General features: G+C 35.9%; 1 protein-coding gene across 1 annotated transcript; it reads right to left on the minus strand.

The window, feature by feature from the left end:
* Positions 1-1,255: 1,255 nt before the first annotated feature.
* CMAS (cytidine monophosphate N-acetylneuraminic acid synthetase) lies at positions 1,256-17,474 on the minus strand. Its single transcript, XM_016140500.2, has 8 exons — positions 17,112-17,474; positions 10,363-10,505; positions 10,051-10,206; positions 7,643-7,776; positions 5,831-5,925; positions 5,282-5,453; positions 4,344-4,497; positions 1,256-1,847 (listed from the first exon to the last, which is right to left on the minus strand). The coding sequence occupies exons 1-8, from the start codon at positions 17,369-17,371 to the stop codon at positions 1,657-1,659; spliced, it is 1,305 nt and encodes a 434-aa protein (XP_015995986.1). The 5' UTR covers positions 17,372-17,474; the 3' UTR covers positions 1,256-1,656.
* Between the last annotated feature and the right edge of the window lie 7,962 nt (positions 17,475-25,436).

A 25,436-nucleotide genomic window follows, 5' to 3' on the forward strand; every position in this document is an offset into this window, starting at 1 on the left:
TCATGCACAGTATTTACTTTGGCAGGACCTCTCTGAGGAATGAATGATTCATGTGGTGGTTAAAAGTAGGTCTTGAGAATAGGCTAATAGAGGCATTGTTGGGGAATTACACAGTATCGTTTGATTGAGGTTGAGGTACCCACAAGAATCAGTAGAAATCAAGGCTGGAAATATTGAGTCCAAAGTACAGTTGGACTGGGGAATGTTTACTACATTCTTTGGTGAGCATAGAGTCATTAAAAGATTTTGTAAAAGATAACAGCAAATGTGAAAAATTAATAGCAATAATATTGGAAAAAATGAAAGGATACTGGGTGAATAGTATCAAGCTTAAGATTTGGTGTCTGACTAGAGATGAAAAGGAGAAATTAAAAAAGACTGTGATATCCCAATGATAAAACCAGAAATCCGAGAGGCAAAGTTCAGGAGTCTAGCTTGTAACATGAAGAATTTGAGATGCAATCAGACTCATAGCAGAGATTAGGCGTCTGCGTCATTAGATTGTGGAGTCATCTGCATGGAAGCTATAGCTGAAACTTTGAATACAGATGTAGCCTCTGAGAAGAACAAGATCTGGAATTAGAACCTTTGGGAATGGGTAAATTTAAGGAAACAGGAGAAATTAAAGTCTGCAGTGGAAAAACTAGAAAGATGGAAGTAAAACCAGGACAAGATGTTAAGGAAATGTAAGACAGAAGATGGTCCTTTTTTCCCTCCAAATTTGTCTGGCCTATCTGAGCAGACTCTGAACTGTACAAATCCACCTAGTCTAGACAAAGGAAAACATCTTCCTATATAGCTTGGCCTGAATCAATTGTTTCTTTTCAGAGGTTTACATGGATTATTTTTGTAGTTTAAATAGAGGTAAATGTTCCACAGGAAACAGTTAGTGTTTATTATTTAAGTGTCCACATTTATGAGATAATGCCCCATTATTGGAATCTAATCAGGTAGAAGAGTAATTTGTGGTGGCTGTAAAATTGTGGGGAGACCAAATTTAGTTCACAGAATTACCATGACCTCAGAAGTAACTGCAAACAATTTACTCCAAATCGATATACAACCTTCACAATATTTCTTCAGATATCTATATTGTGTATATGTACTATATGTATGTGTATATATAAAGTACAGTCAGATAATTTACATCTAATTAGTGGTTTGTTTCTCACACTGACTGCATGGTCAGTACTTAAAGGAAATCAGGGCATGTTTGGTAAATTTGTTCTATAGCAACAAGACAGTTTTCATCAAGTCTGTGAAATGTAATTTTATTAATTAATAGAAGGGCATGTCTTACCAGATACACTGTCCCAAAATAAATAGCATCATTAAAAGCACACAGACACACAGTTTTACAGGGTAAAATACAAAGTCAATTTCGACGATGTTCTTACTTGCATTTACTAAAAATCTGTGAAAGACTGTAATCAATTTCTAAATATTATCTTGCATAAAGAGAAAAGTACAGCACAATTATTTCATAGAAGGTTTTGGAGTGGCAACTTGAGAAGACTTTGCTTTAAAAGATATGATGATATGTCACAAATCAAATCACACTCTTTGTAACATTAGAACATGGAACTATACTTAATCAAAAAAAGTATAGTGGCTGAAGAAGGCTGTATGCTTTCTTTCCCAACATTATACTAATTTCTATTTTTGGCAGGAATTAATAACCTTTTCCATTAGTAGGAAAATGTGCTCTGCAAACTCTCGGAGGGCACCACGGCCACCATTACATTTGCAAATGTATCCAACAGCCTTCTGGGCAGTGGAACAGGCATCGGCAGGAACACCACTCAGGCCTACTTTCTTCAAGCACTCCTCATCGGACACTTCATTTCCTACCAAGTAAAAGAAAAACTGGTTGAATATTCAATGGGACAAAGAATATTCTTTCAAAATATGCAAACAACAACCAATAAGTAATCTTGTTAACTTGAGTAAGACCTAAAGCCTTGCATATATGAACTACAGATCAGATGGAATGAAAACATATTAAGGTACTTGAGTGTATAATTGAGGCCTAGGGTGTTTCCTATTCAAAATAAACTCATCAGTTAAAGGAAGATAGGGTATACTTTCTGCATGCCACATATAACTACTAGAAATCCTATATATAAAATATGAATTATTTAAACTTTTTATTAAGAAATATTTCAAATATATTCAAGAACCCCAAGTTCATGTGGGATAATTATCAATGTTTTCGCTAATTTATCAACATTTTTCTTTATTCCCTGCCCCCTAGTGTTTTAGAGGGAGAAGAAATTCCCAGCCATCATATTTTACCCCAAAACTCTTCAGCATCTATCTCTAAAAGATACATATATTTTTAAAAAGTGACACAATACTATCAAACTAACAAGATTAACAATAATTCCTTAATATCATCAAATAATCTAGTATGTATTCATATATCCTCAGTTGTCTCAAAATTGTCTTTTTATAGTTGATTTTTTGAATCAAAAACAAGGGCCACATATTACATTTTGTTGATATGTGTCTTGTCTCTTTTAATCTGTAATAGTTCTGATTTGTATACCACTTATTTGTTCAAAAATTATCATTGCACTGACATAACTACCTACATCCCTTCTCTCCTCTCTCCCTTCTTCTCAATCTGCCCACCATTTTCTTTCTTTTTTTTTTTTTTTTTGCTAGGATGAATTTCAGAAGCTCCCAGTACTTTAGAATATACTCACCATTTTGAGTATAACCATTACTATACTATAGAGCAAATACTAATAATTCAATGCTAATTGAGGAGTTTGTTTTACATTTTTTTTACATTTACTGAAAATTTTATTATTAAATATACTGAAATTCAAATTGTTTTCACTGAAAGATGATGAAAACTAAGGTATTTCTTTGCATTATCCACCCTTCAAACTAAGCTGTACTTACTGAATTTTACTTATAAAAATTTTGATATTTTTAAGGAATACATTGTTATATTTTATGTGGCCCACACAAAAAACACTGCTCTGATTTTTAAAATAAAAATTTGGAGTCTATTCTCTATTTTTCTGATTTTCTAACTTCTACTTTTTATAGTTTTTTTTCTTATGCTATATAAGTAATGCATATCTTGGAAGAAAATTTTTTAAATAAAGGCAAAAATAATCAAAATTATCCTAATTATCACTATTTATAGTCACTACATTTTGGCATATGTAATGCTACAGTTTTACCTATATAAACGATACACTTATTATTACTATATGAAGGCATTATGTAAAATATTTTACATTATCTCTGATTTTCTTTCCAATGGCTTTATAGAGTTTGATTTGTGTTATAAATGGGAAAATTAACACTTAGAGAAGCTTGCTTAAGATTGCACAGATAATAATAAGTATAGCTGGAGTTTCTTATGTTTCAATAAAAATGTTTTTTCCTTACAAAAATTGGATCATTTTCTATCAAACGTTCTATAGTATTTTTCTGCACTTAATCTTCACATATAGTTTAAAGGTGATTCCTGAAGTCCCCAGATCATATGCTCCCAAAGTATCCTGTGCTTCTTCGGAGGCCCAAATTCCCTTTGTAAATATTTATTTCATATATGGCTTTTAGTTATTATGTATTTTAGTATCTTGTCATTATTGATAATTTAAAATATTGACATCATTAGGCTGTAAGCCCTGTAAGTATTAAGTCCTAGGAACCAGGTCAAAGCCTGCCTATAGTAGATACCTGATAAGTATATTTGCTTAATACTGAAGTGAAAAACTTGTGACATCTGAATATACCAATAAATATAGATTATGGCATTGTTTTTAATGGGCACATAGTATTTGATTTTACAGATATGCTATTTTTGTAGGGTATTTAGGTGGTTTCTTTATTTTCTTCTATTATTGGCACATTTGTCCAACTTCTTCCCTGGAATTGGAATTTGGGGTCAAAACTGTTACATTTAAAATTAGCTAAAAATATTCAGAGTGTACCGCCTATGTATTATAAATCTGCACAATGTTTTATGCAGATTATGTCATTAACCCCTATAATAGATCTATGACAATAGGTACTTTTAACAGTTCCAGTTTACAGATAAGGAAACCAAGGCTTACACTACCAAAATTGGCTAGTTGGTGGTGTGTTCTGACTCCGTAGCATGTGTTGGTAGTCATTCTACTAGCTGCACTTGATAAATATTACCAAAGTAACCTCCAGAAAGGCTGTCCCAACCTAATACTTTTGTCAGTAGTGTAAGAGCGTTCCTATTTCCTTACAATCATGCCAATCTTGGGAATTTGTTTCTTATTTTTCTATTGCATTAAAAAAAAAAAAAAATCCTGGTTCATGTTAATATGGCTGAATAAAAAGATACCAACCAAGATATGCCACTTCTTTCCAGCACAGGCCCATTTCTTTTCGCCATTCATCTACGACTGCTAGCTTGTCTGGTACATTGACTTCCATTTTGCAATCCAGTTTTAAGGAAGAGAGTGTCTGCTTGGAACAGGCCCTTTCTGAAATTAATCTCACCTTAAAAAAAAAAAAAGGAGGAAAAATGAGAAAATAAACAGAACTCTTTCAGAATAAGATAATACCTTATAAATAATACATCACAAATGAGTAGTCTTTTGACCTTCTGAAGGACAAACTAAGTAAAACCAACTGTTATTTTAAAACAATAAAGCTTTAAAACATTTTACTTCTAGTTGTACAGTAAAGGTGAAAGACACTGGAAAAGGATTCTATCAGTGAAAAGGATTCTATCTACAGGTAAAAAATACAACACACACTGTCTGATACTCATCTAAGAGTTTCCTATCATTCAATTTATCGAAAGGAAAGTCTATAACTTGTCTCTTGTGCAGCTTAGAAGCACGTATGTAAGATTTCTAGTGAATTATAAGAAATCATCTTAGTCTTCATTTTGAAAATATACTTAAATGTTAAGTCATTTTGAATTTAACATTTTTAATCATAAGAATAAGCTACATTTATGAATCCAGAAGATATATGCTTTTTTCCTAGTGCTGACACTTATTTTTTATGAAATCTTTCTTGTTGCAAGACCCTATGGCAACTAGATAGCACCTATTTAAAAATAATATGTTCATACTTATTAAATAAACAACATTAATTGTTGATTGACAATTTACTCATGTACAAGTAAATAGTACAATAATTTTCTAGGCACGTGAAGATTAAAGTTTAGATTTTGTAACAGATAATAAAAATGCATCTCCCTTATTTCCCTCACATATTCCTTGACCCTGAATCATAACCTTAAGAAAACATTAATATATTCAGGGGCACATACCTCAATGCCACTTTTCTTTAATAAACTTATGCCAATAGCATCTTTTACATCATAAGATATTATTTCTTTTTGGTCTCCTGATACATAAATGTGGCCATTGGTGAGACATCCATCAATACTGCAAACCAAAAGCTTTATCTCCTTAAGCTTGTCTTTGCCAAAATAGCCATATCTAAAAGAAACCAAAATAGACCTTTGAATACAAGTACAATACTAATCACTCCCTCTCATGTGGCTAGCACCAGTACACTTAGTAACCCATTCCCACTCAATTATTCAAATATTACCTTTCAAATTTACTTTAATATACACTTCAACTTACAGTGAAAGACTTGAACTAGTGTGGTCTAACTGGACTATGTATTTCTTAGGTTATTAAGTCATCTAAAGGCAAATATTATGAATTTGTCTTTCACATATGAACTAACTAGTTACACAGATCCTAAGATGATTAGAGTATCACAAATCAGCATCTACAAGTACAATTACACATATCTACTAAAAATAATTTAGAGTCTTGTACAAAGGCTATATAAGCCTTATTTTTACCTTAATACTCTTTGTTCTGCAATAGGCCAATCAATATCCACATCTATATCCACACTGTGCTCAGCTCGCATTTCGTAGTAGGCCATTTTTCCACCCTAAAGGTAGTACAAATGCTATGAGTACTGTTTTTAACACACATTCACATATATCAAAAACTTTACTATAACATGGAACAATAAATTCATTTCTACGGCACTAAGAAAAAGGAATAACCCAGTAATATTAGTGACATACAACAAATCATTTTTCGGGGGAGGGAAAAGCTTATTTTTTAGTTTCCCATATATTCAAACTACATAAATAACCTTAGATTTTTCAACTTCTATCTACACAGTTCAAGTTCTCATTTTACTCTGAATAGATTTCTACTTTAAGATTTGAAAAAAACAGACGTAATATCTATCTCCCAGTTTTCTGACCACGAGGAGTTTTCTAGAAATCCCCTAACTCTATCACCTTTGTTCTAGCAGTCCCTCTCAATCTTCATTCAAAAGCAGTATAAATGTTTTCGGAATTTTTGTTCCTATTTGCAACTAGTGGCAAGATAGGAAAAATAACTGTAGCATCCACTGTACAGAATTATCTTAGATCCCTGAGCTACAGATAGGAGTAGACAGTATTGTCTGGGTCATGTGTGGGCAAAGGTAGGGACAGTTTCTTCATCCTGGGGCATGAGGACAAGAGGAGAGGCCTTTCCAAGATTACATTCATTTCAATGTCAAGATGAATTACTGGAAAATTTCATTTTTCAAAATTGCTAGTCTCTTCATAAATATGATGAGAGACTTCATTTTTCTCCACACTTTAGGAAAAGATCAAACCATAGTACTACTTAGCGAAGAGCTTAAGGAGGATAGTATCTTTATCTGTCAAATCTAATTTTCATCAATACTCAAATTTAACTAAATAGCCAGACTAAGGTTTGCCTATACACTGACCAAAAGTTTGGAAAAATATTTTTCCCTCAGAGTATGATTCACATAAGAATTTTATTATAGAGAGTAGAGTTTTGGGGATTTTTTTAATGCTATTTTTTAAGTAACATAAGGACAGGAATCCAAATACTGACAGTACCATTTACTACTTGTTTTTGCATTGAGCCAATTGCTGTTTTTTCCTCTGTAAAAGTGGGCTAGGAATGTCCACTTTATTCTGTTGCAGTGCGCATTACATGAAATATCCTATGTAGTGTTTTATGGAGCCCTTGGTGCATAATAAGTGCTAAATAAGTAATAGCTATAACTAAAATGAACAAGTAATATACGGTGTAACATGTAGGCTTTAAAGATGAGAAAGACATCGAACCTACTCGTTTTAAAATTAGAGCAAGGAGACTCAGAACAGAAAAAACAATATATTCAAGGTTAGAGATAGAGACAGAACTTCAATCAGTTTTCCTGATGCCCAGGTTGGTGCTCTTCCACCTCTATTATACTGTTTTTTTTTTTTATTTTGGGGTGGGGGGGAGGTTGGGTGGGGTCTCTTTTTAAGCAATAGAAGTTATTCAATTATACAACTGCAATCTGACAGTAACATAACCATGAATTAAATACAAAGTTTTGAATGAAACATTCAACACTTGATTCACTTCTTATCTTAATGTTACAGTTGTAGCAGAATTTCTTGTATATTTACTGACTGGATTTCAAAGATTAGTTTGGGGTTGGGTCTGTAGGATAAATGCCTCAGAAAATAAACCTTTCCTCTGGGGGCTAATATTTTCCATTATGAACTGTGCTATGCTTCTCCTCTAAAACTAAAAGTATACATATGAAAGGGTTTAAAAGGTTTTTGCAAAATGAAGGCACAAACCTGTAAGTAACCCATCTCTATCAAATGTCTTTTAGCAAAATAAAATGACCCATTTTCATATAATTCTCCATCCCAATCTTGTCGACGAGGTCGTTTAGCTGGATTCAAATTCAGGGGCTCGGTGACTTCACGAACTAAAAGCAAAAACTGTAATAAGTCCACTTTGAATACTGAAAGTGTTCATTTAGTAATTTTTAAAAAAACATAAAAATGAACTCAGAATGCAGAATATTTCTGTATCTGTATAAGTAATCAAAAGAATTTGAACAAAATCCATAATAATTCTGATGAATTACTTTTGTTTTTGAATAACAATAAAAAAGGAAAATGTTTCAGCAAAATTCTGCATAGTTAAGATATTAAGGTATTTATACAAATATCGCGCTTTGAGAGTACACCAGGGCAACCTGAAAGTAGTTAAGAATTGATTCGTCATAAAATATCCATATTCGATATTTGAGCCCTTTAAACTACTTCTTATTATTTGTTTCTTTAGAAATACAATGTATGTTATTTATCTAATGGGGTTGAGAAATGACTTTCATGGAATTATTGCATAAAACAAGATTTCCCCACTAAATTACTAAAATTTTTTATAGTGATAGAAATATTTAATGTACCATGCATTAGTTAAAAATATGCAGTAGTTAAAAATATACTAAGTAATTAAAAAATTTACTAAGTATAACAACATTGTTTATTTATTATTATCCTTGATAATGAAGGGTCAGGAATATCAACATAAGTTATTATAACGTGATGTAATGAATGAAGCCCTCAGTATTTTTATATAGGGATTCCCCTGTCTTTTCACCTAATTTTCCCCAGATTTGTATTTGTGGATGTGTATGGGTATATATGTACCGGTGTTGTTTGTGTCTTTAATGGCTGGTGAGTCTTAAGAATCTCTCTTCACTTTTGGTTGTCACTTCTGTGTCTAAAGTCTTGTAGGAATAACCTCTACATACTTCCCTAACTAAACCATCCTCTGCTCAACTCCACCTCAGTGTTGGATATCATTAGGAAAAATACTCAGCAAAAATGTCTTAAATACATGGTAAAGTTTTATGGGCACCAGATACATGGCAATGAGACAGAACTATAAATGGCCCAGATGTTGGAATTCACAATCAAGAATTTTCAAATAACTATCATGAACATGTTAAAGAAATTAGAGAAAAAAATTTTTAAAAAAGATAAAAAGAGAGCATTTCAACAGAGAATGGAATCTCTAAAAGATTATCTGTAAGTATATTCTAGAATGGAAAAACACAGTATCTGAAATAATTCAATGGACAGGATTTAACAGTGCATTGGACAAGCCATAAGAAATGAATTCAAATATGTCAATAGAAATTACTCAAAATGAAGCACAAAGAGAAAAATAAACAAATTAACAAATAAACAGAACGGACTATGAGAGACATGTAGATACCATAAAGTTGTTTAAAATTCATTTAAATTTAAGTCTCAAAAAGAGAGAAGAGAGAAAATGTGGAAGAAGAAATATTTGAAGAGAATTTTGAAAACTGATGATATATATCAACCTATATATAGGAAAAATTCAGAGAACTCCAAACAAAATGAACACAAAGAAAACCACAGCAATACAAATCAGAGCCAAACTATGGAAACTAAAGATAAAGAGAAAATCATAAACGCAGCCTGAGGAAAATTATATTCAGAGAAATAATGGTCAGAATAACAGTTGATTTCTTACAAGAAACAATGGATGGTAGAATATAATGGAATGATATGTGAAAGATGCATCTTCAAAAGAATAACATCTTAAGTCACACATATGTTAAGACAATTAGGCCAGCTTTCCTATATTCAACAAATGTCAGAGCACCTAACAAAAACCACAGTGCCTGTCCTTAAGTGTTATATTTACCTATCTGTTGGTGATTCTATTCTTTATTACATATTTTGCTAGTTTATCTGGCTAGAAATCAGGCTGCGGCTAAGCCCTATGGAACTCTTCTTACATAATGAGTTATCTATTTTGGGAAGCAATTCCACAATTCAGTCTTGAGGTCCTCCAAAACTTTTTGGTGGATGTTTTCTATTCCTACATTTCTGATTTATATGGAGTTTATCAACTGTGTCTAGAACAAACATGAAAGTATTTGGTCTAAAAAAATTATATGTCAGTCTCGAAACACAAACAGAAGGTCAAAATGTCCCTTTGTAAAAAGTAAAGCAAAGACTTAATTTGGGCTCACAGTCTTGTCTCAGTCATCACAAGATTTAGAACCTATTAGAAATGTCATTAACTACCACAGTTAAGAATCACAAGTTCTCTTACTGCTTCCTTTTCACTCTCCTCACTCCTAAAGAATATTTGCATATGAAAAAATTGATTCTCCATAAAATAACCTAAAATAAAGACTGATATTACAGATTACCTCCTTTCTGAATTTCACTCCATCGAAACTGATGACGTCTCACAACAGAGAAAACAGAATCATATCCTTCTTCTCGAATCATTTCGGCAACTTTTTGAAGGTCAGAAGGATGTAAACATGGAGAAGTAGCTTGAATATTTCCTACAATGTCAACCTCTTAAAAAGACAAAACAAATGAGAAAGGCATCAAAATAAATTTCTTTGCAAGCAAACAATGCTAAGATCTTAAATGCAAATGTTAAAACAAGTCTTATGAAATGATAAGCAAGTTGGAAATTACATGAAATTCTGAATAAACTATTAAACTCATACCATTGTGATAATTAAGAAATTCTATGATGGCATCTAAGGAGGTAGAGCTGTCTTTTGAAACTTCAGAACTTCTTCTATGAACTTGTGCACCAAATTGTTTGGCCACATTCTCAATTTCATCATGGTCTGTTGAAACCCATACACTGCATAGATATTAAAAAATAAATAAATAAATAAAGGCAAATCACTAAATCATTAAAGACAAAAAGGAGCGTTAAAACCCCAAAATCAGCTTATATAATGTTAGTTTTTGTATCATTAAAATATTGTTACAGATCCAAAGTACTATAAAATTTAAAAAATTATAAAGTATTTTGCATATATACTATTTTCTTAATGTCTGAATCAAAAATGTCTTTGATTTATATTTACTATATATTTATACTATGTTATTTATATAAATATTTATGTAGCTCTAGATATAATTTTATAAAATTGGAAAGATATTTGGTATTTTTAAGACTACTGGTATATAAAGCAAAATAGTAGTGTTAGAAGTTCAAATTAAAAAGAACTAAGGAAGACCCTGCTTCTTATTCCCCAACCAAATTCAGAATATTTTATAAAGTATTTTAATATACTTACTAAAAAGTAAGTGGACTTAGCTTAGTCAAACCATGAAGCTGAAAGAGTTTCAAGCTTAGAAGAGACTAAATGTCCAAGTCTGGACTCAAAATAACAAAAAATATCCAACTCTATTTTTTTTTTTTGGCCAATTAACAATGGGCATATAAATACTTGAATGCAATCAGTTGACTAGGTTACAGCCATTGATTACAATTAGAGACATGGAGAACATGACTTGATTGGCTCAAGAGAGTTTAGCTTAACAACTCTATTAACTGCAGCTAACATAGTTGCCCATTTAGACTTTGAATAATGAATGACTAAAAGTAAATGTTATTCTAGGGAGGTGTATTAGTCTCTACTGAAGTTAAATTTCCTGGACCTTTACAAATTCCCATTGCTGGAAACAGAAGATGTGAATATTACTCTAGCCACAATGTTTTAATAGTGATAATACACAAAGATAATGTAATAATTTAGTATTTGTCATATACATATATTTTTTTTTATCCCCTTCATTCGACATCCCCTGAGAGAAAGAGGGACTACATGTTTCATATTTCTACACTCAAATGCCAAGAGTGAAAAGTAAAATAAAAATTTCTGACATCTCTATATTTTATTGTTTATTACCTTCAATATATGTAAAAGGATTTAAATCTAGAGGTAAATTTAACACCCTCCTCTCTCTGGCAATTTTTTTCTAAGAAATTTTAGTATATGAGCCACTGGCTAGGAGTCAGGTTGTCTCATATATACTCATGTCACTCTGTGCAAGGCAGAACATAGGAGCCCCTGCCTTCCTCCATCTTGAAATTTGAAATAATTTGTAGATAGGTTTTTCACTGGAGAAATGTCACAGTTAAAGGTATGCAATAAAGTAAAATTCCAATGAAAACCTAGTGAATTTTTAAAATAGAGGTGAAGGAAGGGTGATAAGATGGTAACAGAATATTGTTAAAAGGTAATCAGTAAAATAAAAAGATGGGTTTTGACATCTAATTTACATAATTAATTGAAATAAATCACTGAAACTCTTTACACCACAGGATTCAGTGATCTTTCTGAAATGCTTAAAAGATAAATAAGAAATTGTAGAGGTTTGGGAAAAGGTTTATTTGCTTCTTTTTCTTTTTTCTCCCTTTTATCATTTTTTCATTCCTTTATTCATGATGAGATGTTTGCGGGTGCCTATTCTGTTTCAGGCACTAGTCTGGACAATGAGAATATAGAGACCATTTTCTTGAGAAACTCTCAGCCTATCATAGAGAAAGAGGCCAACACAGTACTGTAATTCCCTTTAAGCTGTTACAGAAAGGTAAGGAAGCAATAACTAAGCTATGATGCTTTAACTTTTACAAAGTACGTTTATATCATCTGCTGTATAACAGGTGCTCAATATGTATTCGTTGAACGAAAAAGTAAATGGCTAAGAGTCTGGGCTCTGAAGGAAGGGGTTCAAATTTTGGCTCCACCACATGCTATCTATATGACCCTATGCAATATCCATAATCTCCCAAAGCCTCAACTTTCAATATAATGGAGGTGATAATAGTAATTACCTCATATGGTTATTAGGATTAAATATCAACCACAACCCAGAATAAACATCTAATAAATGTTCACTATTCAAAATACTAAAATAGAAATGGTAATAAAGAAACATCGACAGGGTCTCATTAAATCTTGACACTAACTCTGTTGGAAGTAAAACTGAAGTTCTGCTTTCAGACCTATGAAGGTCCAAATGTCTAATTTGCATATATTATTTAAGGCAATGGCACTAGGGATTTGAAAATGGCATCCCATACGTATACTTAAAATACAATGATAATAATCTATTAAAGGGTCTAAATAAGTAGATAATTTTCTTTTGGATTAGGAGAATCAGATGAAGGAGGGCAAAAGAGAAAGAATGAGCAAGTGAACAAACAGGGCTAATAAAATTTTAAATTAAGTATAGAGTAAATGTTAAAGTCTAATGCCAATGGCTTTAGCCTCAAATGAAGTCATACTATATATCTAACAGGATGAACAGGAATGTCAACCAAGGTGCCTATGAAAGTTATTTCAAATCATAAAGTGCCATTTGAGGAAAACACAACAAAGGTCTTTCATTAGTCATAAATCCGCAGCCTACAAATGTTTATTTTTCATGAATATGTTAGGCAACATTTTAAAAAATCAACTCGTTCTGAAGTTTACTTACATAGCATTGAACCACTGCTAAAAAAATCAAGCTCTTATGAACTCATCTCTAACAATAACTTTTTAATAAATGAAAATCAATTATCTCAGCATTTTCCTTGACTGCTAACTAGTCAAGTTAGTAACTTTTAAATTACTGGTAGCTTTGATTCTGAGCAGGCCAGGAAAATCTGCCTCAATTGAATCACATCATGATTTTGAATAAAATAATTTCCAAAATATAACCTAGTCCTGAAAAAAAAATTAAATTTTCTTAATTTCTTTCCTAGGGTTAAGTATTTGTTGAAAAAAGAAAGTAGAGGGTGAGAGGCAGGAAGGCTGCTCTGAACTGTGACTATAGCTTCAGAATAAGTCAATTAAATTCAAACCAACATATTTGAATTGAGGTTCCGATATATAAAGCATACCAAAGTGAGTAAGATAGTACCTGCTCATAAGCAGCTTTTCATCTAGTAGAGGTCAGTCATCCTAGGCCAAATCTGGCTCAAAATATTAGCATTAAAAAGAACTTTGAAGATCACAACATTCCCATTTTACAAGTAAAAAAAAAACTGTGGCCCATGGGAGATGAAGATTGTAAAAACCTTCAACACAAGGGGAAAATGTCAAAGGTAGATCCATACTATACGCCAGGCACTATTCTAAGGGCTGTATATATTTACAGCAGGCCTATGAGATAAGAAACTTAAGTCCATTCTGCAGATGGCAATACTGAAGCAGAGTCATTAAGGGATTTACCCAAAGTTGCACAGTTAATACATCCATACACTTTGCTTCTAGGGTCTGTGACCTTACCTCCCAGCATAGTGCATGGACTAAATGAAGGTATGAACAACACTGCTATACATGAGAAAACAAAGGCATGATTACTTTCCACTGAGGGGAATTAGAAAAACTTCATGGAAGAAGTAGTGCTGATCCCTTCTACTAACTTTTGAGTTAAAACTTTCAAGACCCCTAGAAAGGATGCCAGATAGCAAGCAGCTATGTGATTTGAACAAAGTAAAATCACATTATTAGATAATATTGCAAGTTAGAAAAGGGAGCGTTAGAAAGGTTATGCTCATTTTGTTAGTAAGGGAAACACTGGTTTTATTTCTTCTAATTACTATTAGCGGTATAGTGGCATATACCACAGGTGGCTCAAAGTATAAGACATCGTCATTATCATCAGGGAGTTTATACTCTAAAAGTATTAAATAAAATTGGCACAGTAAAAGTTAATACAGTACTCAGGAGTCATTTATTCTTTCATGGAATTTTGAATAAATGCATTTTAACACATGGAAACAGGAAAATCATTGTTCAATATTTATTTTCCACTCATTTCATGGTAAAATCTTCAATGGCTGTTTATTTGGTTTTGACTTTCGGCTTCTACTCCCCCTTCTGGTAACTGCACTCCAATTTTTCTCTTGATGGGGGTGTGCTTTATTATTGGCTCCAAGAGTAGATGTGGCTAAACTGTACCAATACAAGCACTGTGTTCTAGCCACAGTGACTGGTTCAAGGATAAGCAGAGGACTCAGTGAGACCTAATGAGACTTATTAAAGCTGCAGAGGACAACTCTTTTTGGACTGTACTTAAACCTGGCTGGATATGAAGAATACTGTCAAGAATAAACAAAGTCCGACACTAGTAAGAGCAGTGAGGACAGGTTCTATTTGTTAACTACTGCAATAGGAGGAAAAATCCAGCATGAGCTGAACTCATATTCTCCCAAACAAGGCTGGAGACATTTTACAGGCTGGGGTGTGCTAAGGGAAAGGCATTGAGGAATGTTAAAGGGCGTTAGTCCATGTGACTAGGCCATGTGGGTTTGTTAAATGGTGCTTGTCCCGCCACATAGGAGAAACAAACGTCTAAATTTATGACAGCAGGCAAGGTGCAAGTTGAAGGTGCCTTTATCCTCCCCTAGGGACTGGGAAAGAGAGAGAGTTATCTCCTAGAATGTTTTCATTTAAAAGAGATAGCGCTCAGGTCATTGAGCAAAGTTTTGGGTGGTAAATTTAGATTTCAAAGAGCAGAGAAGGGACTTATCATTGCAAACTTTCTAAAGTAACTGTTGTAAGAGAGAGTTAATGGGCAACCTGCCAGAACAAAAGTAAATTCTTCTGGCAGCATCGAGTGTTTTCTCAGGCAGGCATTTTAAAGGGGGATTGGGATCATCCTAAGAACACAGACTTAACCTGCTAGAAATCATGCTGGAGTTTGCTTGAGTACCTAAGTTTGGACAAAGTCATTATGTTTGGAAAGTTCTGCAGTTCTCAACAAGACCACCTTGACACCCTACGGGGAGAGCCTATCTAAAAAAAAACAAGAATGAGGATTCTGGTGACAAAGTGCACCATCATCTTACTTTATTTTTTTTTAAATCTTACTACTTGATAAGTATATATTCATTTGTTTGTATATTGTCTCTAATTTTATGCAAGTTCCATGAGACTAAAGACTGACTCTATTGCTACTGCTGTAACCTCTGGTTAGAGATACAGAACACTGCTTGTCACATAATAAGTAGTCAATAAATATTTGCTGAATGAATGAATTTTTGCCTTTAAAGCTTATGGTACTTCAAACATGCCTTACCTTTTTATTGTTAATCCAGTTTGAAAGGGGTTTCCTGACACATGCAACTCAAGAATTGAAAATAAGTTTTGTTCTCAATGTATTATACGTGTGATTTTGATTTCTAGTTCATTTCACAAAAATAGGATTTTATTACATCACTGCTGCCTGGATGCACCTTCTCTCAGTTATTTTTCACTGTACACTCTTTGTACGGAGGTAAAAATCTCCAAAAGTCTGTGAGCTTCACAAGGAAAGAACCTGTCACATTCACTGTGGTATCCCCTTGGATGTATACAGCAGATATTAGGGTTCGGTAAATGTTTACTGAATTGAACCAATTCCCCAAGTCTTTCCCTATCTCTTCTTTGCACATTTCCTATTACATTAGTGTTATCTTCTGGGTGCCAGCTCCTATTTACCTCGCTCCACTCAGGCTTCCTTTGGGTTAAAACATTAAAGAAATCAGTAAATTTACACATTTTTGGTATTGCCTTTTTAAACAAGATGGGTTAAATGAAAATCAATTACCCATATATTAATGTGCGTAATATGCTTCAAAAACCAAAACCCAAACGTTAAAAGGTGAAAATAATTTACTTTCCACAATAACAAATTATAACATAATTAGGTTGAAATTACTATGTGTAAATTCATTCTTGGCACAGAATTCTATCTCCCTTCTTTTATGGATGACATCAGCCTGTAACTCCTAACCAACATGGCATATGGCAATGTCTCTATGATGCACAATTAAAACTGTCCTTAGGGCAGCCAAGGTTCCAAAGGTATGATAAAATCATTTACAAGCATATAAAATAGCCCTCTATACACTTTCCCAGTCTCTCACCTATGTACAAAAGTAGAGAGCGCTAGATTGTGCTGACTCACAGGCAGATAGCTTTGAGTATTTTTCAAAGGTCAGGAAAAGATTTCCAAGCTGAAACTGCAAAGCCTTCACACCCCACTCCATTAATGAACCCGATACCTCCCTAATTGATCAATCAGCACCAAGTGGTTATCAGACGCAGAGCAACAGTGGAACCCCAATGGCCTCTTGTCTAAGAGTTCACATATAATCGCACACGTTTCACAGGAGTGGCCTCTTTTAACCTGCAACGTCAACAAGGGCGGCGGAGAAGGTGGAGAAGAGAAAATTTCCCTTTTTACGAATGGCATTCTCAAGGGCGGGGACAGGAACTGTCCCAGGTCATGACTATTAGCAGCTACAGAATAAGGAAGAAGCTGGAGCCCGTCCTCCCGGGGCTCTCAGCTGGGGCCCAGCCACCCTTGATCTTGCACACCCCTTCCAGGAGCAATCGCCCCAGGAGTCCCAGCTTCTCCCGCGGCCCGCTCCCACTCCGGACCCCCGCCCAGGCCGCGATGCCCACTCGCACATGCGCACCTCTGGAAGACCCCCGAGTCCAGGGCCGCACGCAGGACCCAGCCAATGAGTGGGACCCCCGCCAGGTGCTTAATGTTCTTCAGGGGGATGCCCTTGCTGCCGCCCCGGGCCAGAATTAAGGCCGCCAGGTGCGGGGGCTTCTCCACACCGCGACCCTGGCCGCCGCGGGAGTTGCGCTGTAGCTTAGGCGGTCGGCCCCGGGACGGACGCCCCCGCGGGTTGGAGACGGAGGTGGTGGCCCCCTTCTCCACCGAGTCCATCTTCCTCCCACGCCTTCTCCCCAGCTTCTCCACATCCGGGAGCTCTTCTTTCGCCACCTCAGCTCGGCGCCGCCGGATCTCCCCGCCTCACCGATAGCCGGGGTGGCTGTTCCTGGCCTCGCCCCGCCACGTCCCGCCCCCTCGCGGGGCACGCCGGGAGTTGTAGTCCGCGGCCGCCTTTCCCTGGTCCCTTGGGCCGAGTAGCATCTATCTAAAAGGGAGACCCCAAACCCAAAACAAGCAGTGAGAATCTAGAGATGACTGGAAGGAAATACAGCCTCGAGGCCCGGTTTGTGGGAGGTGGGGGTGGGTGGGGACGGCTTGAGACTGTATGGAGATTCTAAAATAGGCAATATGGATTATTGATCTTTTCCTAAAGAACTTCCCCACTTAAGGACTGAGGTGGGTTTCCCATTGCATACCCTGCCTGATGCGCCCTAACACAAATCAATTGTATATTAAAAAATTATATTATTTTAAACGTATTTCTGCTATGCTCCTGACATTATTTTCAAGAGAATACTTCATTCGAATTTCCAACAGTCACTTTCAATTCAACATTTTGGGCTCAACTCTCTATATGGGCTCAATCTGGTACCTCTGCGTTTTGTATCAGCATCACCAACCACCTGGCCGCAAGAACTTGAAAGTCGACCTTGACTATTTCCCTCTAATGTAGTTAGTAAACACCTCTTTAAAAATTTTTGGTCTGCTAAAAATCTTTTCCTTTTAGGATTCTTACTCGGTGGGGCTTCTGCTCACATCTTCTGCATTAAAGTGGCTGCTGTGTGACCCAAGCTGGTCAATCTAAGTATCTCATCATCTTGAACACAGCTGTGGTTTGGGGATAGACATATGACCAAGAGCCCAGTGGAGTCCTTCCCAGAGACTCTGGGACAGAAAGGATCTTTCTCTTGCTGAGTTTTTGGGATCTAAGGGCCTATAAACCTGAATCAGCAGAGCAGGATGAGGGAAGGGGTAGGGGGTTTGATTTTCTGAAATGGACTGGCAAACTGATGTTCACACAGAAGAAAACTGGCCCAAGACATGCAGAGAGAAGAGAGAAAGAGCCCTGATGTCATCATTTAAACCTCTTGATCTAACCAAAAGTTTTGAAGAAACATTTTCTCTCTCTCTCTCTCTCTCTCTCTCTCTCTCCACACCCCTCTCCTTGCCCCCCGTCTCCCTCTCTCTCTTACTAGATTTTTGGGAAGGTTTCACTGACCTAACAAGCATTTTGTGTTTCACAACTTTTGCAAACCTGTATCTGGAAGTAGGGAATCTCCTTGTCTGTCCTAGGTGGAGGCTAATATAACCAGAAAGAATGGAAAATAGTGGTATTGCTATCCCTTCTCAATGAGGGTAAAAAGGCCTTTGTGCTGCTCAGATCTTGGCCCTTTCTGAAAGATACAGAATAAGCCATTAGTGTTTTGGGTCCAAGGACAAGCACTGAAAACTTCACATCTCAGTCTGTGAAGTAGCTAATTGCCCAGCCCTTCTTGGGACTGGTTCTAGGAGAAAGTGCTGTGTTCTTGAATATGGGGTAGGATGGCTGCAAACAGGTATTAATGTTGTGCCAAAAGAAGCGGACAAGACTCCAACAACCATACCAGCACTACAGATCAAGTGGTCAATTTGCTCTCACATAGTGGCTTTTTGAATAGGACCTTTGCAGTTATTGTGTGTTCAGAGACACCAACACTGATTTTTTTTTTTTTTTGGTAACCATGTAAGGGGGACATCTACTGCTTCTTACATTCCAAAAACTCTTTCCTTCTCTCCACCCCCAAAATAATAGTCCCCATTAATGATAGAGTTGCCATTATCTACAGTAATTTTCTAGAAGCTCATAAACTGGAACAGGCCACTGAAACCTGAGTGCTTGACTCCTGAGGCACATTAGTGTCCTCCAAATTGGGGCAGAACAAGTGGCACCATTGTTACTTATCAAAGGAGATTATAGCAATGTGCGTAAATGCCATGATCCTGTGGACTCCTCCTGGAAAGGGACTGTTCCTTTCTTGTAATCACATCCAGAACAGTGTGTAGGTCACAGCACGTGCTCAGTAAATGTCTGTGAACTGCATTTTATATTACTTTTCCAGTCTCTGCCCACACATAGTTTTATATATAGTAGTTGCAACCTTATGATAATAAAGCATTTTGTATTCTTTGTATTGTTACAGTCCAACTTTGTTGGACCTGACAAGTGGCTGTCTCAATCTGAAAGAGAGAGGGAAAGAGGAAGAGTTTAAGAGAGAACAAGTGGCACCATTGTTACTTATCAAAGAGAGAAAGAGAGAATGGTAGTGAAAATGGAGGTGATTTATCTAGTTTAATATATGGCACATGAAAATTTGATAAATATTTTTTAATGAAATTAGAATATGCTCATTTAATATATATTTCTACTTCCTAATCGATGGGCATAAAGTCTCAGTTAAGCAAGATGAATGAACTTTAGAGATATGCTGTACATCATTTTACCTTTAGTTAATGAAAACGTACTGTACACTCAAAAATTTAAGACAGTAAATCTTATGTTAAGTGTTTTTTCAATATAAAATAAAATTTAAAATGAGAGAGAGAGCAAGAGAGAATTACTGTACCAGGAAGAGGAAATGCTTACTTGTCTTCAGATTACTTTGGAGGAATAAAAATAAACTAGCTTCAGTGCAAATACTCAACTCATTCTTCCTTCAAAGATGAATGTGAAGTGTCGCTACCAACGAATCATTCATATATTTATAGTGAAAAAATATTTATCTTTATATTATCTCTTGTTTTATGATTCCATGTATAAACAAACATAATACACAAAGAAATCCTGTCATTCATTCTTTTGTATATACATTTGTTGCATTCCATGAGCCAGGCCCTGTGCTACACCTTAGGAATACCAAAGCAAGATGAACAAGATTTGCAGCTTACAGCTCTGATGGGGAGACAGGCAAACCTCAGTAAACTGTGGTTTGTGCTATATAAAAGTATGTGTGCAGAGGTAGGCAAGCACAAGGGAGAAGTATTTAGGCTAGAATGAGATTTTTGTTGGCTGAGATGTCTTTTGAAATACCATTCAAATATAAGAATGTTCTAGGCTGAGGTAACTGCATTGCAGAAGGCACAGAGAAATGAAACAGCATGCTAAATAGGGAAAGTTGAAGTAGACCACTATACTTGGAAGACATGATACTTGTTGGTCAGTGGCAAAAGATAAGAATACAGAGGCACGTGTGGGCCAGGTTATAGCACATAAAGGTATTATTTTCCAACCTTTGTCAAAGAAGTTACGGACCAGAAATAATTTACTTCATTCATTCTTTCAACAAATTGTTATTGCATGCCTACTATGTGTCAGGTACTTTTTGGGGCCCTGGAAATACATTGATGGTGATGAAAAGGGCTCAATTTCTGGACATATCTGAAAAGTATAGCTAACTGGATTTGCTGACAGACCAGATGAGGGGTGTGACATAAAGAAAGAGACAAGAGTGACAGCAAGATCTTTGGCCTGACTGTGAGGAGGAGAAAGCCTCAATTGACTGAGATGAAAAAGAGTTTAAAAGGACCAATATGGGGGGCAGAATTAGGGATTCTGTTTTATACATATCATGTATGAGACAGCTATTAAACATCCAAAGAAATATAAGTATGAGCTACTAAATATATTGGTCTGGAATTCATAGGAATGTCTAGGATATAAATATAACTTTGGAGACATCAGCATATACATAGTATTTGAAGCCATAATACTAGGTGATATGTAGTCAGTAATAGTAGATAAGAAAGAGAAGAAACTAGATACCAGCTAGAATGAAAAGTTGATAGAAAAGTCCAAAGTCTGAGTCCTGGTTCCCTCCAGCATGTATAAGTTAAGGACACGGAAAGGCCACAACAACAGAGACTGAGACAGAATGCCCCTGGTGTGGTGGCCTGAAATTTAAATAAAAATGTTGGAAGGAGGAAAAGTGATCAATTATATCAAATGCCATGATGGTCGTATAAGAAAAAACTGTTGTATTTAGCAATGTTGACTCTGAGTCATTAGTGATTTTAAGAAAAGCAAGTCCACTGACTTGGTGGTGGCAAAACCCTGACTGGATCAGGAAGGGAGTAGGAGGAAGGAATGTACAAGCAGCTAAAGAGTTTTTGTGTCAACAAAAGAGGAGAGAGACAGTAGTTGAAGGCTTAAGTGGGATCGAAAGAAATTTTTATTTTATTTTTTTAAATTAAGAAGTGGGAAACAATAGCATCTTTGCATGGTGATAGGGAAAATAGAGTGGAAAAAAAATTAACAGTTCAGAAGAAAGAGGGAAGAATTGTTGAAGCAATTTCTTTGAATTGACCATAGGGAGGTCATGTAATTTTAGGTGGAAGTACTGGCTCTGGTTAGGAATGGGAGAGAACAGGAATTTTATGGGCACCTAGTCAGGTATATGGGTTGTTGTGTCCAGTATTACCCTGGTAGTAAAACCAGACAAAGATATCTCAAGAAAACTACAGGCCAATATGCCCTAAATATCTTCAAGAAAATACTACTGTGTTAGTTTCTTATGAATGCTATAATAAATTATCAGTAGCTCAATGGCTTCACACGATAGAAACTTATTCTCTCACAGTTCCGGAGGCCATGGATCTGAAATCAAAATCGCTGAGCTAAAATCAAGGTGTCAGCAGGGCCCCACTCTCTCTCTGGAGGCTCTAGAGGAGAAGTATTCCTTGTTTCTTCGAGCTTCCAATGCCAGCTGGTATTTGGTTTGTGGATGCATCATTCCACTTTCTGCCTCTAAGGTCACATTGCTTTCTCTTCTGTTTGCAATCTCTCTCTGCCTCCTTCTTAGGAGAACACTTGTGATTGAATTCTGGGCCCACTTGGGTAATCCTTGATAATCTTTTTATCTTAAGATCCTAAACTTAATCACACCTGCAAAGTGTTTGCCATGTAAGGAAATGACTGTTGCAGAACCCAAGGTCTTCGTTCTAGACTCACACTTTCCTTCTAAAGAATTTTGTTGCAAGGATCACCTTATGAGTTTTCTTTTTTTCCCTCTAGAATGCTTCATTCTGCTACTAGGTAGATTAACATGAATAAAAACCATGGAAGGGGTATCATGTAGCACCATTTGACAGGCATGTCTAAATCTTGGTTCTGGCTTAGATGGGATTATTTTTATCCAGGAATTAATTGAATTATTATAAAAGTGCCTAACCCAGAATTTGACCCATAAGAAAAGATCAGTGTTCATTATAATTTTTTGTAATCTTGATGAATTTCACCAGCAAGTGGGTAGTAACAAAGCCATATCAACATCTAAATCTAGTATAGTCAATGTCTGGTGATGTAAGAGTCCCAATTCTGTATTTTTGTGAGTCCTCAAGGAGCTTCTGATATATATGGCCATGAAAATCAACATCTTGATTGCCACTTATAATGGCTGCAGTTATTAGAGACTCATAGCCCTGAAGACCTCACTTCTATCTCTGGAGCTAAATTAAGACTTTCTTACTAGCACTTTAATTAGTATATTTTTACAGAGTTGTAAGTGGAGTAATATGCAACTTTATATTATTTTGTTCTTATCGTTGTTCATATCATTACAAAGTCTATAAATTTATTGTTAAAAGTTGTTTAAAATTACTTAAGGTGGACAGACCATAATTTTTTTTTTTTTTTTAGCAATTCCTTATTATTGAACATTTTTATGTAAGGTAATAATCCTTAATACTTTTGTGTATAATTTAAAAATTATGTAAGTGATAGTTCCTGGGACAGATTCTATAAATGAAATTATTGGATTAGAATGTAGTGATTACCTTCCTTTGAATTTGAATTAAGATTCAAAGCTATTTAGGTGTTTTAGCAACTATTACCATTGATATATGTTATCTCTTGCAATGTTATCTTTTGCAATGTAATAAATTACCCTAAAACTTATCACTTTCATACAACAGACATGTATATCTCACAGTTTCAAACCGTCAGAGTCATTTAGATGGATGATTCTGTCTCAGAGTTTCTCATGAGGTTTCAGTCCTGCTTTCATCTGGGGCCAAAGTCATCTCAGGGCTTGACTAGAGCTGGAGAATCCAATTTTAAAATGGCTCAGCCACATGGATGTTGGCATGCCTCAGTTTCTTGTGGACTATTAGAATGAGGGCCTCAGTTTCTTGCCAGCTGCTGGCCAGAGGCCTCTCTCAATTCCATTCCACACGAGCCTCTCCCTGGGGCAGCTCACAGTATGGCAGTGATTCAAGAGAAAGTGAAAAACAGAGCAACCAAGATGGAAGCTGTAGTACGTTTTAAAAATTTACTCTCCAAATTCACACACTGCCACTTTTGTTTTATTCTGTTTGTTAGAAGTGAGTCACTAAGTTCATCCCACACTTAAGAGGAGGGAAATTGGGCTTTGGTTTTGAAGGTGGGTGCCTTAAAGAATTTATGGACATATTTCCAAAATCACCAAAACCTAAGAGTTGGTCTTTCTTTCCTCTTTGCCTCCTTCCTTCCTCCTTTCTTTTTCCTTCCTTCCTTCCTTCCTTCCTTCCTTCTTCCTTCCTTCCTTCCTTCCTTCCTTCCTTCCCTCCCTCCCTCCCTCCCCCTCCCTCCTCCCTCCCTCTCCCTCCCTCCCTCCCTCCCTCCCTCCCTCCTTCCTTCCTTCCTTCCTTCCTTCCTTCTTTCCTTCCTTCCTTCCTTCCTTCCTTCCATCTTTCCTTCCTATTAGCTGAAAAAAAGAAGTCAACCCTAGCCCCAGGTTCCTGGGAAGTATCCCCAAGAAACTAAATAAATAACCCCAAATAGGCACTAAATTGGTAAAATTTCTCAAAAGCCATGATAGAGCCCACATAGTCACCAAATCTTATGTATTCTCAGAAGGTATGATGACAGCACCTAAGGGGAGAAATTTCAGCTGTGGGCCAGACCCCAGTGCTGAGATTGATGCACACCCCTCAAACAAAGATAATAAACACAGTGAAAGAATCCTGAGTAATAAGGCTTCCATAGTCGCAAACTTGCTAAAGGTTTGGTGTTTGTGGACTTATAATTATTAAGGTTTGAGTTGGCGTTTACTACCGGATAGAGTAAATTTTTTTAATTTGTATCAAGATATATGATTTTTTTAAAAGATGAATATGTTAATGCTAGGAAACATATTCTAAAAAGCAGATTGGAAAGAAGCTATAGAAAATAAACTCGTAAAGGTTCATGGTGCAAATAAGAGAAGGGTTCATCTGCAGGAAAATGCTACATTGGAAACTCAGATTATTTTCAAGACTTGAAGGACTCACTGGGCCCTTATCTGCATTTCCCTACCCAACTCTTACTGATTATGATTTTAGAAGGAGGAAGCAAGAGAGGCGCCTCAGAACCACTGAGCTCAGTGCCAATAGGGCTTTCAGCTACTTCAGTCTTTAAACTCCATGGAAAGGATTGATATGGTGAGAGTTGAAGGTGGTAGAGCTGCTTGTGGTATTAAAAACATTTGATAAAGACCTGTTCACGATTAGAGAAACTTCGGGCAAAATATTAGGTCTTTGTAGGCACACACTACCATTGTTCTGTGACAGACTTGGAAGAATAGAAAGTGGAGGGAACCAGGTAAATTGTTAACTGCCCTAGGGGCCATCTTCTGTTACTGAGAATGACAAGGTGGGTAAGGAAGCAGGCAGGACTTAGTGTTTTTTAAGGCTATAGAACAAGCCCCTCAAAGACCACATTTAAAGCCAACAAAGCCAGAGAAGGTTCTGCCTAGCCCTGAAAGAATAATGCTTCTGGAGCAACACTCTGAAAAGTGGTGAATTTAAAGTGCTTACTACTATGATGATGTTAACAGAATGATCATTTTCTAGAAGGATGCATAACATTTTTTGCGAACTTGTGTGCTATGCAGACTGCGGAGTCCCTACATGTATTATCTCATTTCATTCTCATGACAACCCTAATCACTTAATATCATCTCCAATTGCAGATATGAAAACCGAGCCTTATTTAGCTCTCTAAGTAATTTTAAATCCTCTTCAAAGTCCCACAGTTGGCAAATGGTCAAAGTGAGATTTGAATACAGTC

Source organism: Rousettus aegyptiacus, unplaced genomic scaffold (assembly GCF_014176215.1).
Source record: "Rousettus aegyptiacus isolate mRouAeg1 unplaced genomic scaffold, mRouAeg1.p scaffold_m13_p_2, whole genome shotgun sequence".
Lineage (NCBI taxonomy): Eukaryota > Metazoa > Chordata > Mammalia > Chiroptera > Pteropodidae > Rousettus > Rousettus aegyptiacus.

Coding starts and splice junctions, on each gene's coding strand:
- CMAS (XM_016140500.2), bottom strand. CDS start 17,371: ATGGACTCGGTGGAGAAGGGGGCCACCACCTCCGTCTCCAACCCGCGG. Junction 4,498..5,281: donor TAAAGAAAAGTGGCATTGAG/GTATGTGCCCCT, acceptor TTTTTTTTTAAG/GTGAGATTAATTTCAGAAAG. Junction 1,848..4,343: donor GAAAGAAGTGGCATATCTTG/GTTGGTATCTTT, acceptor TTTACTTGGTAG/GAAATGAAGTGTCCGATGAG.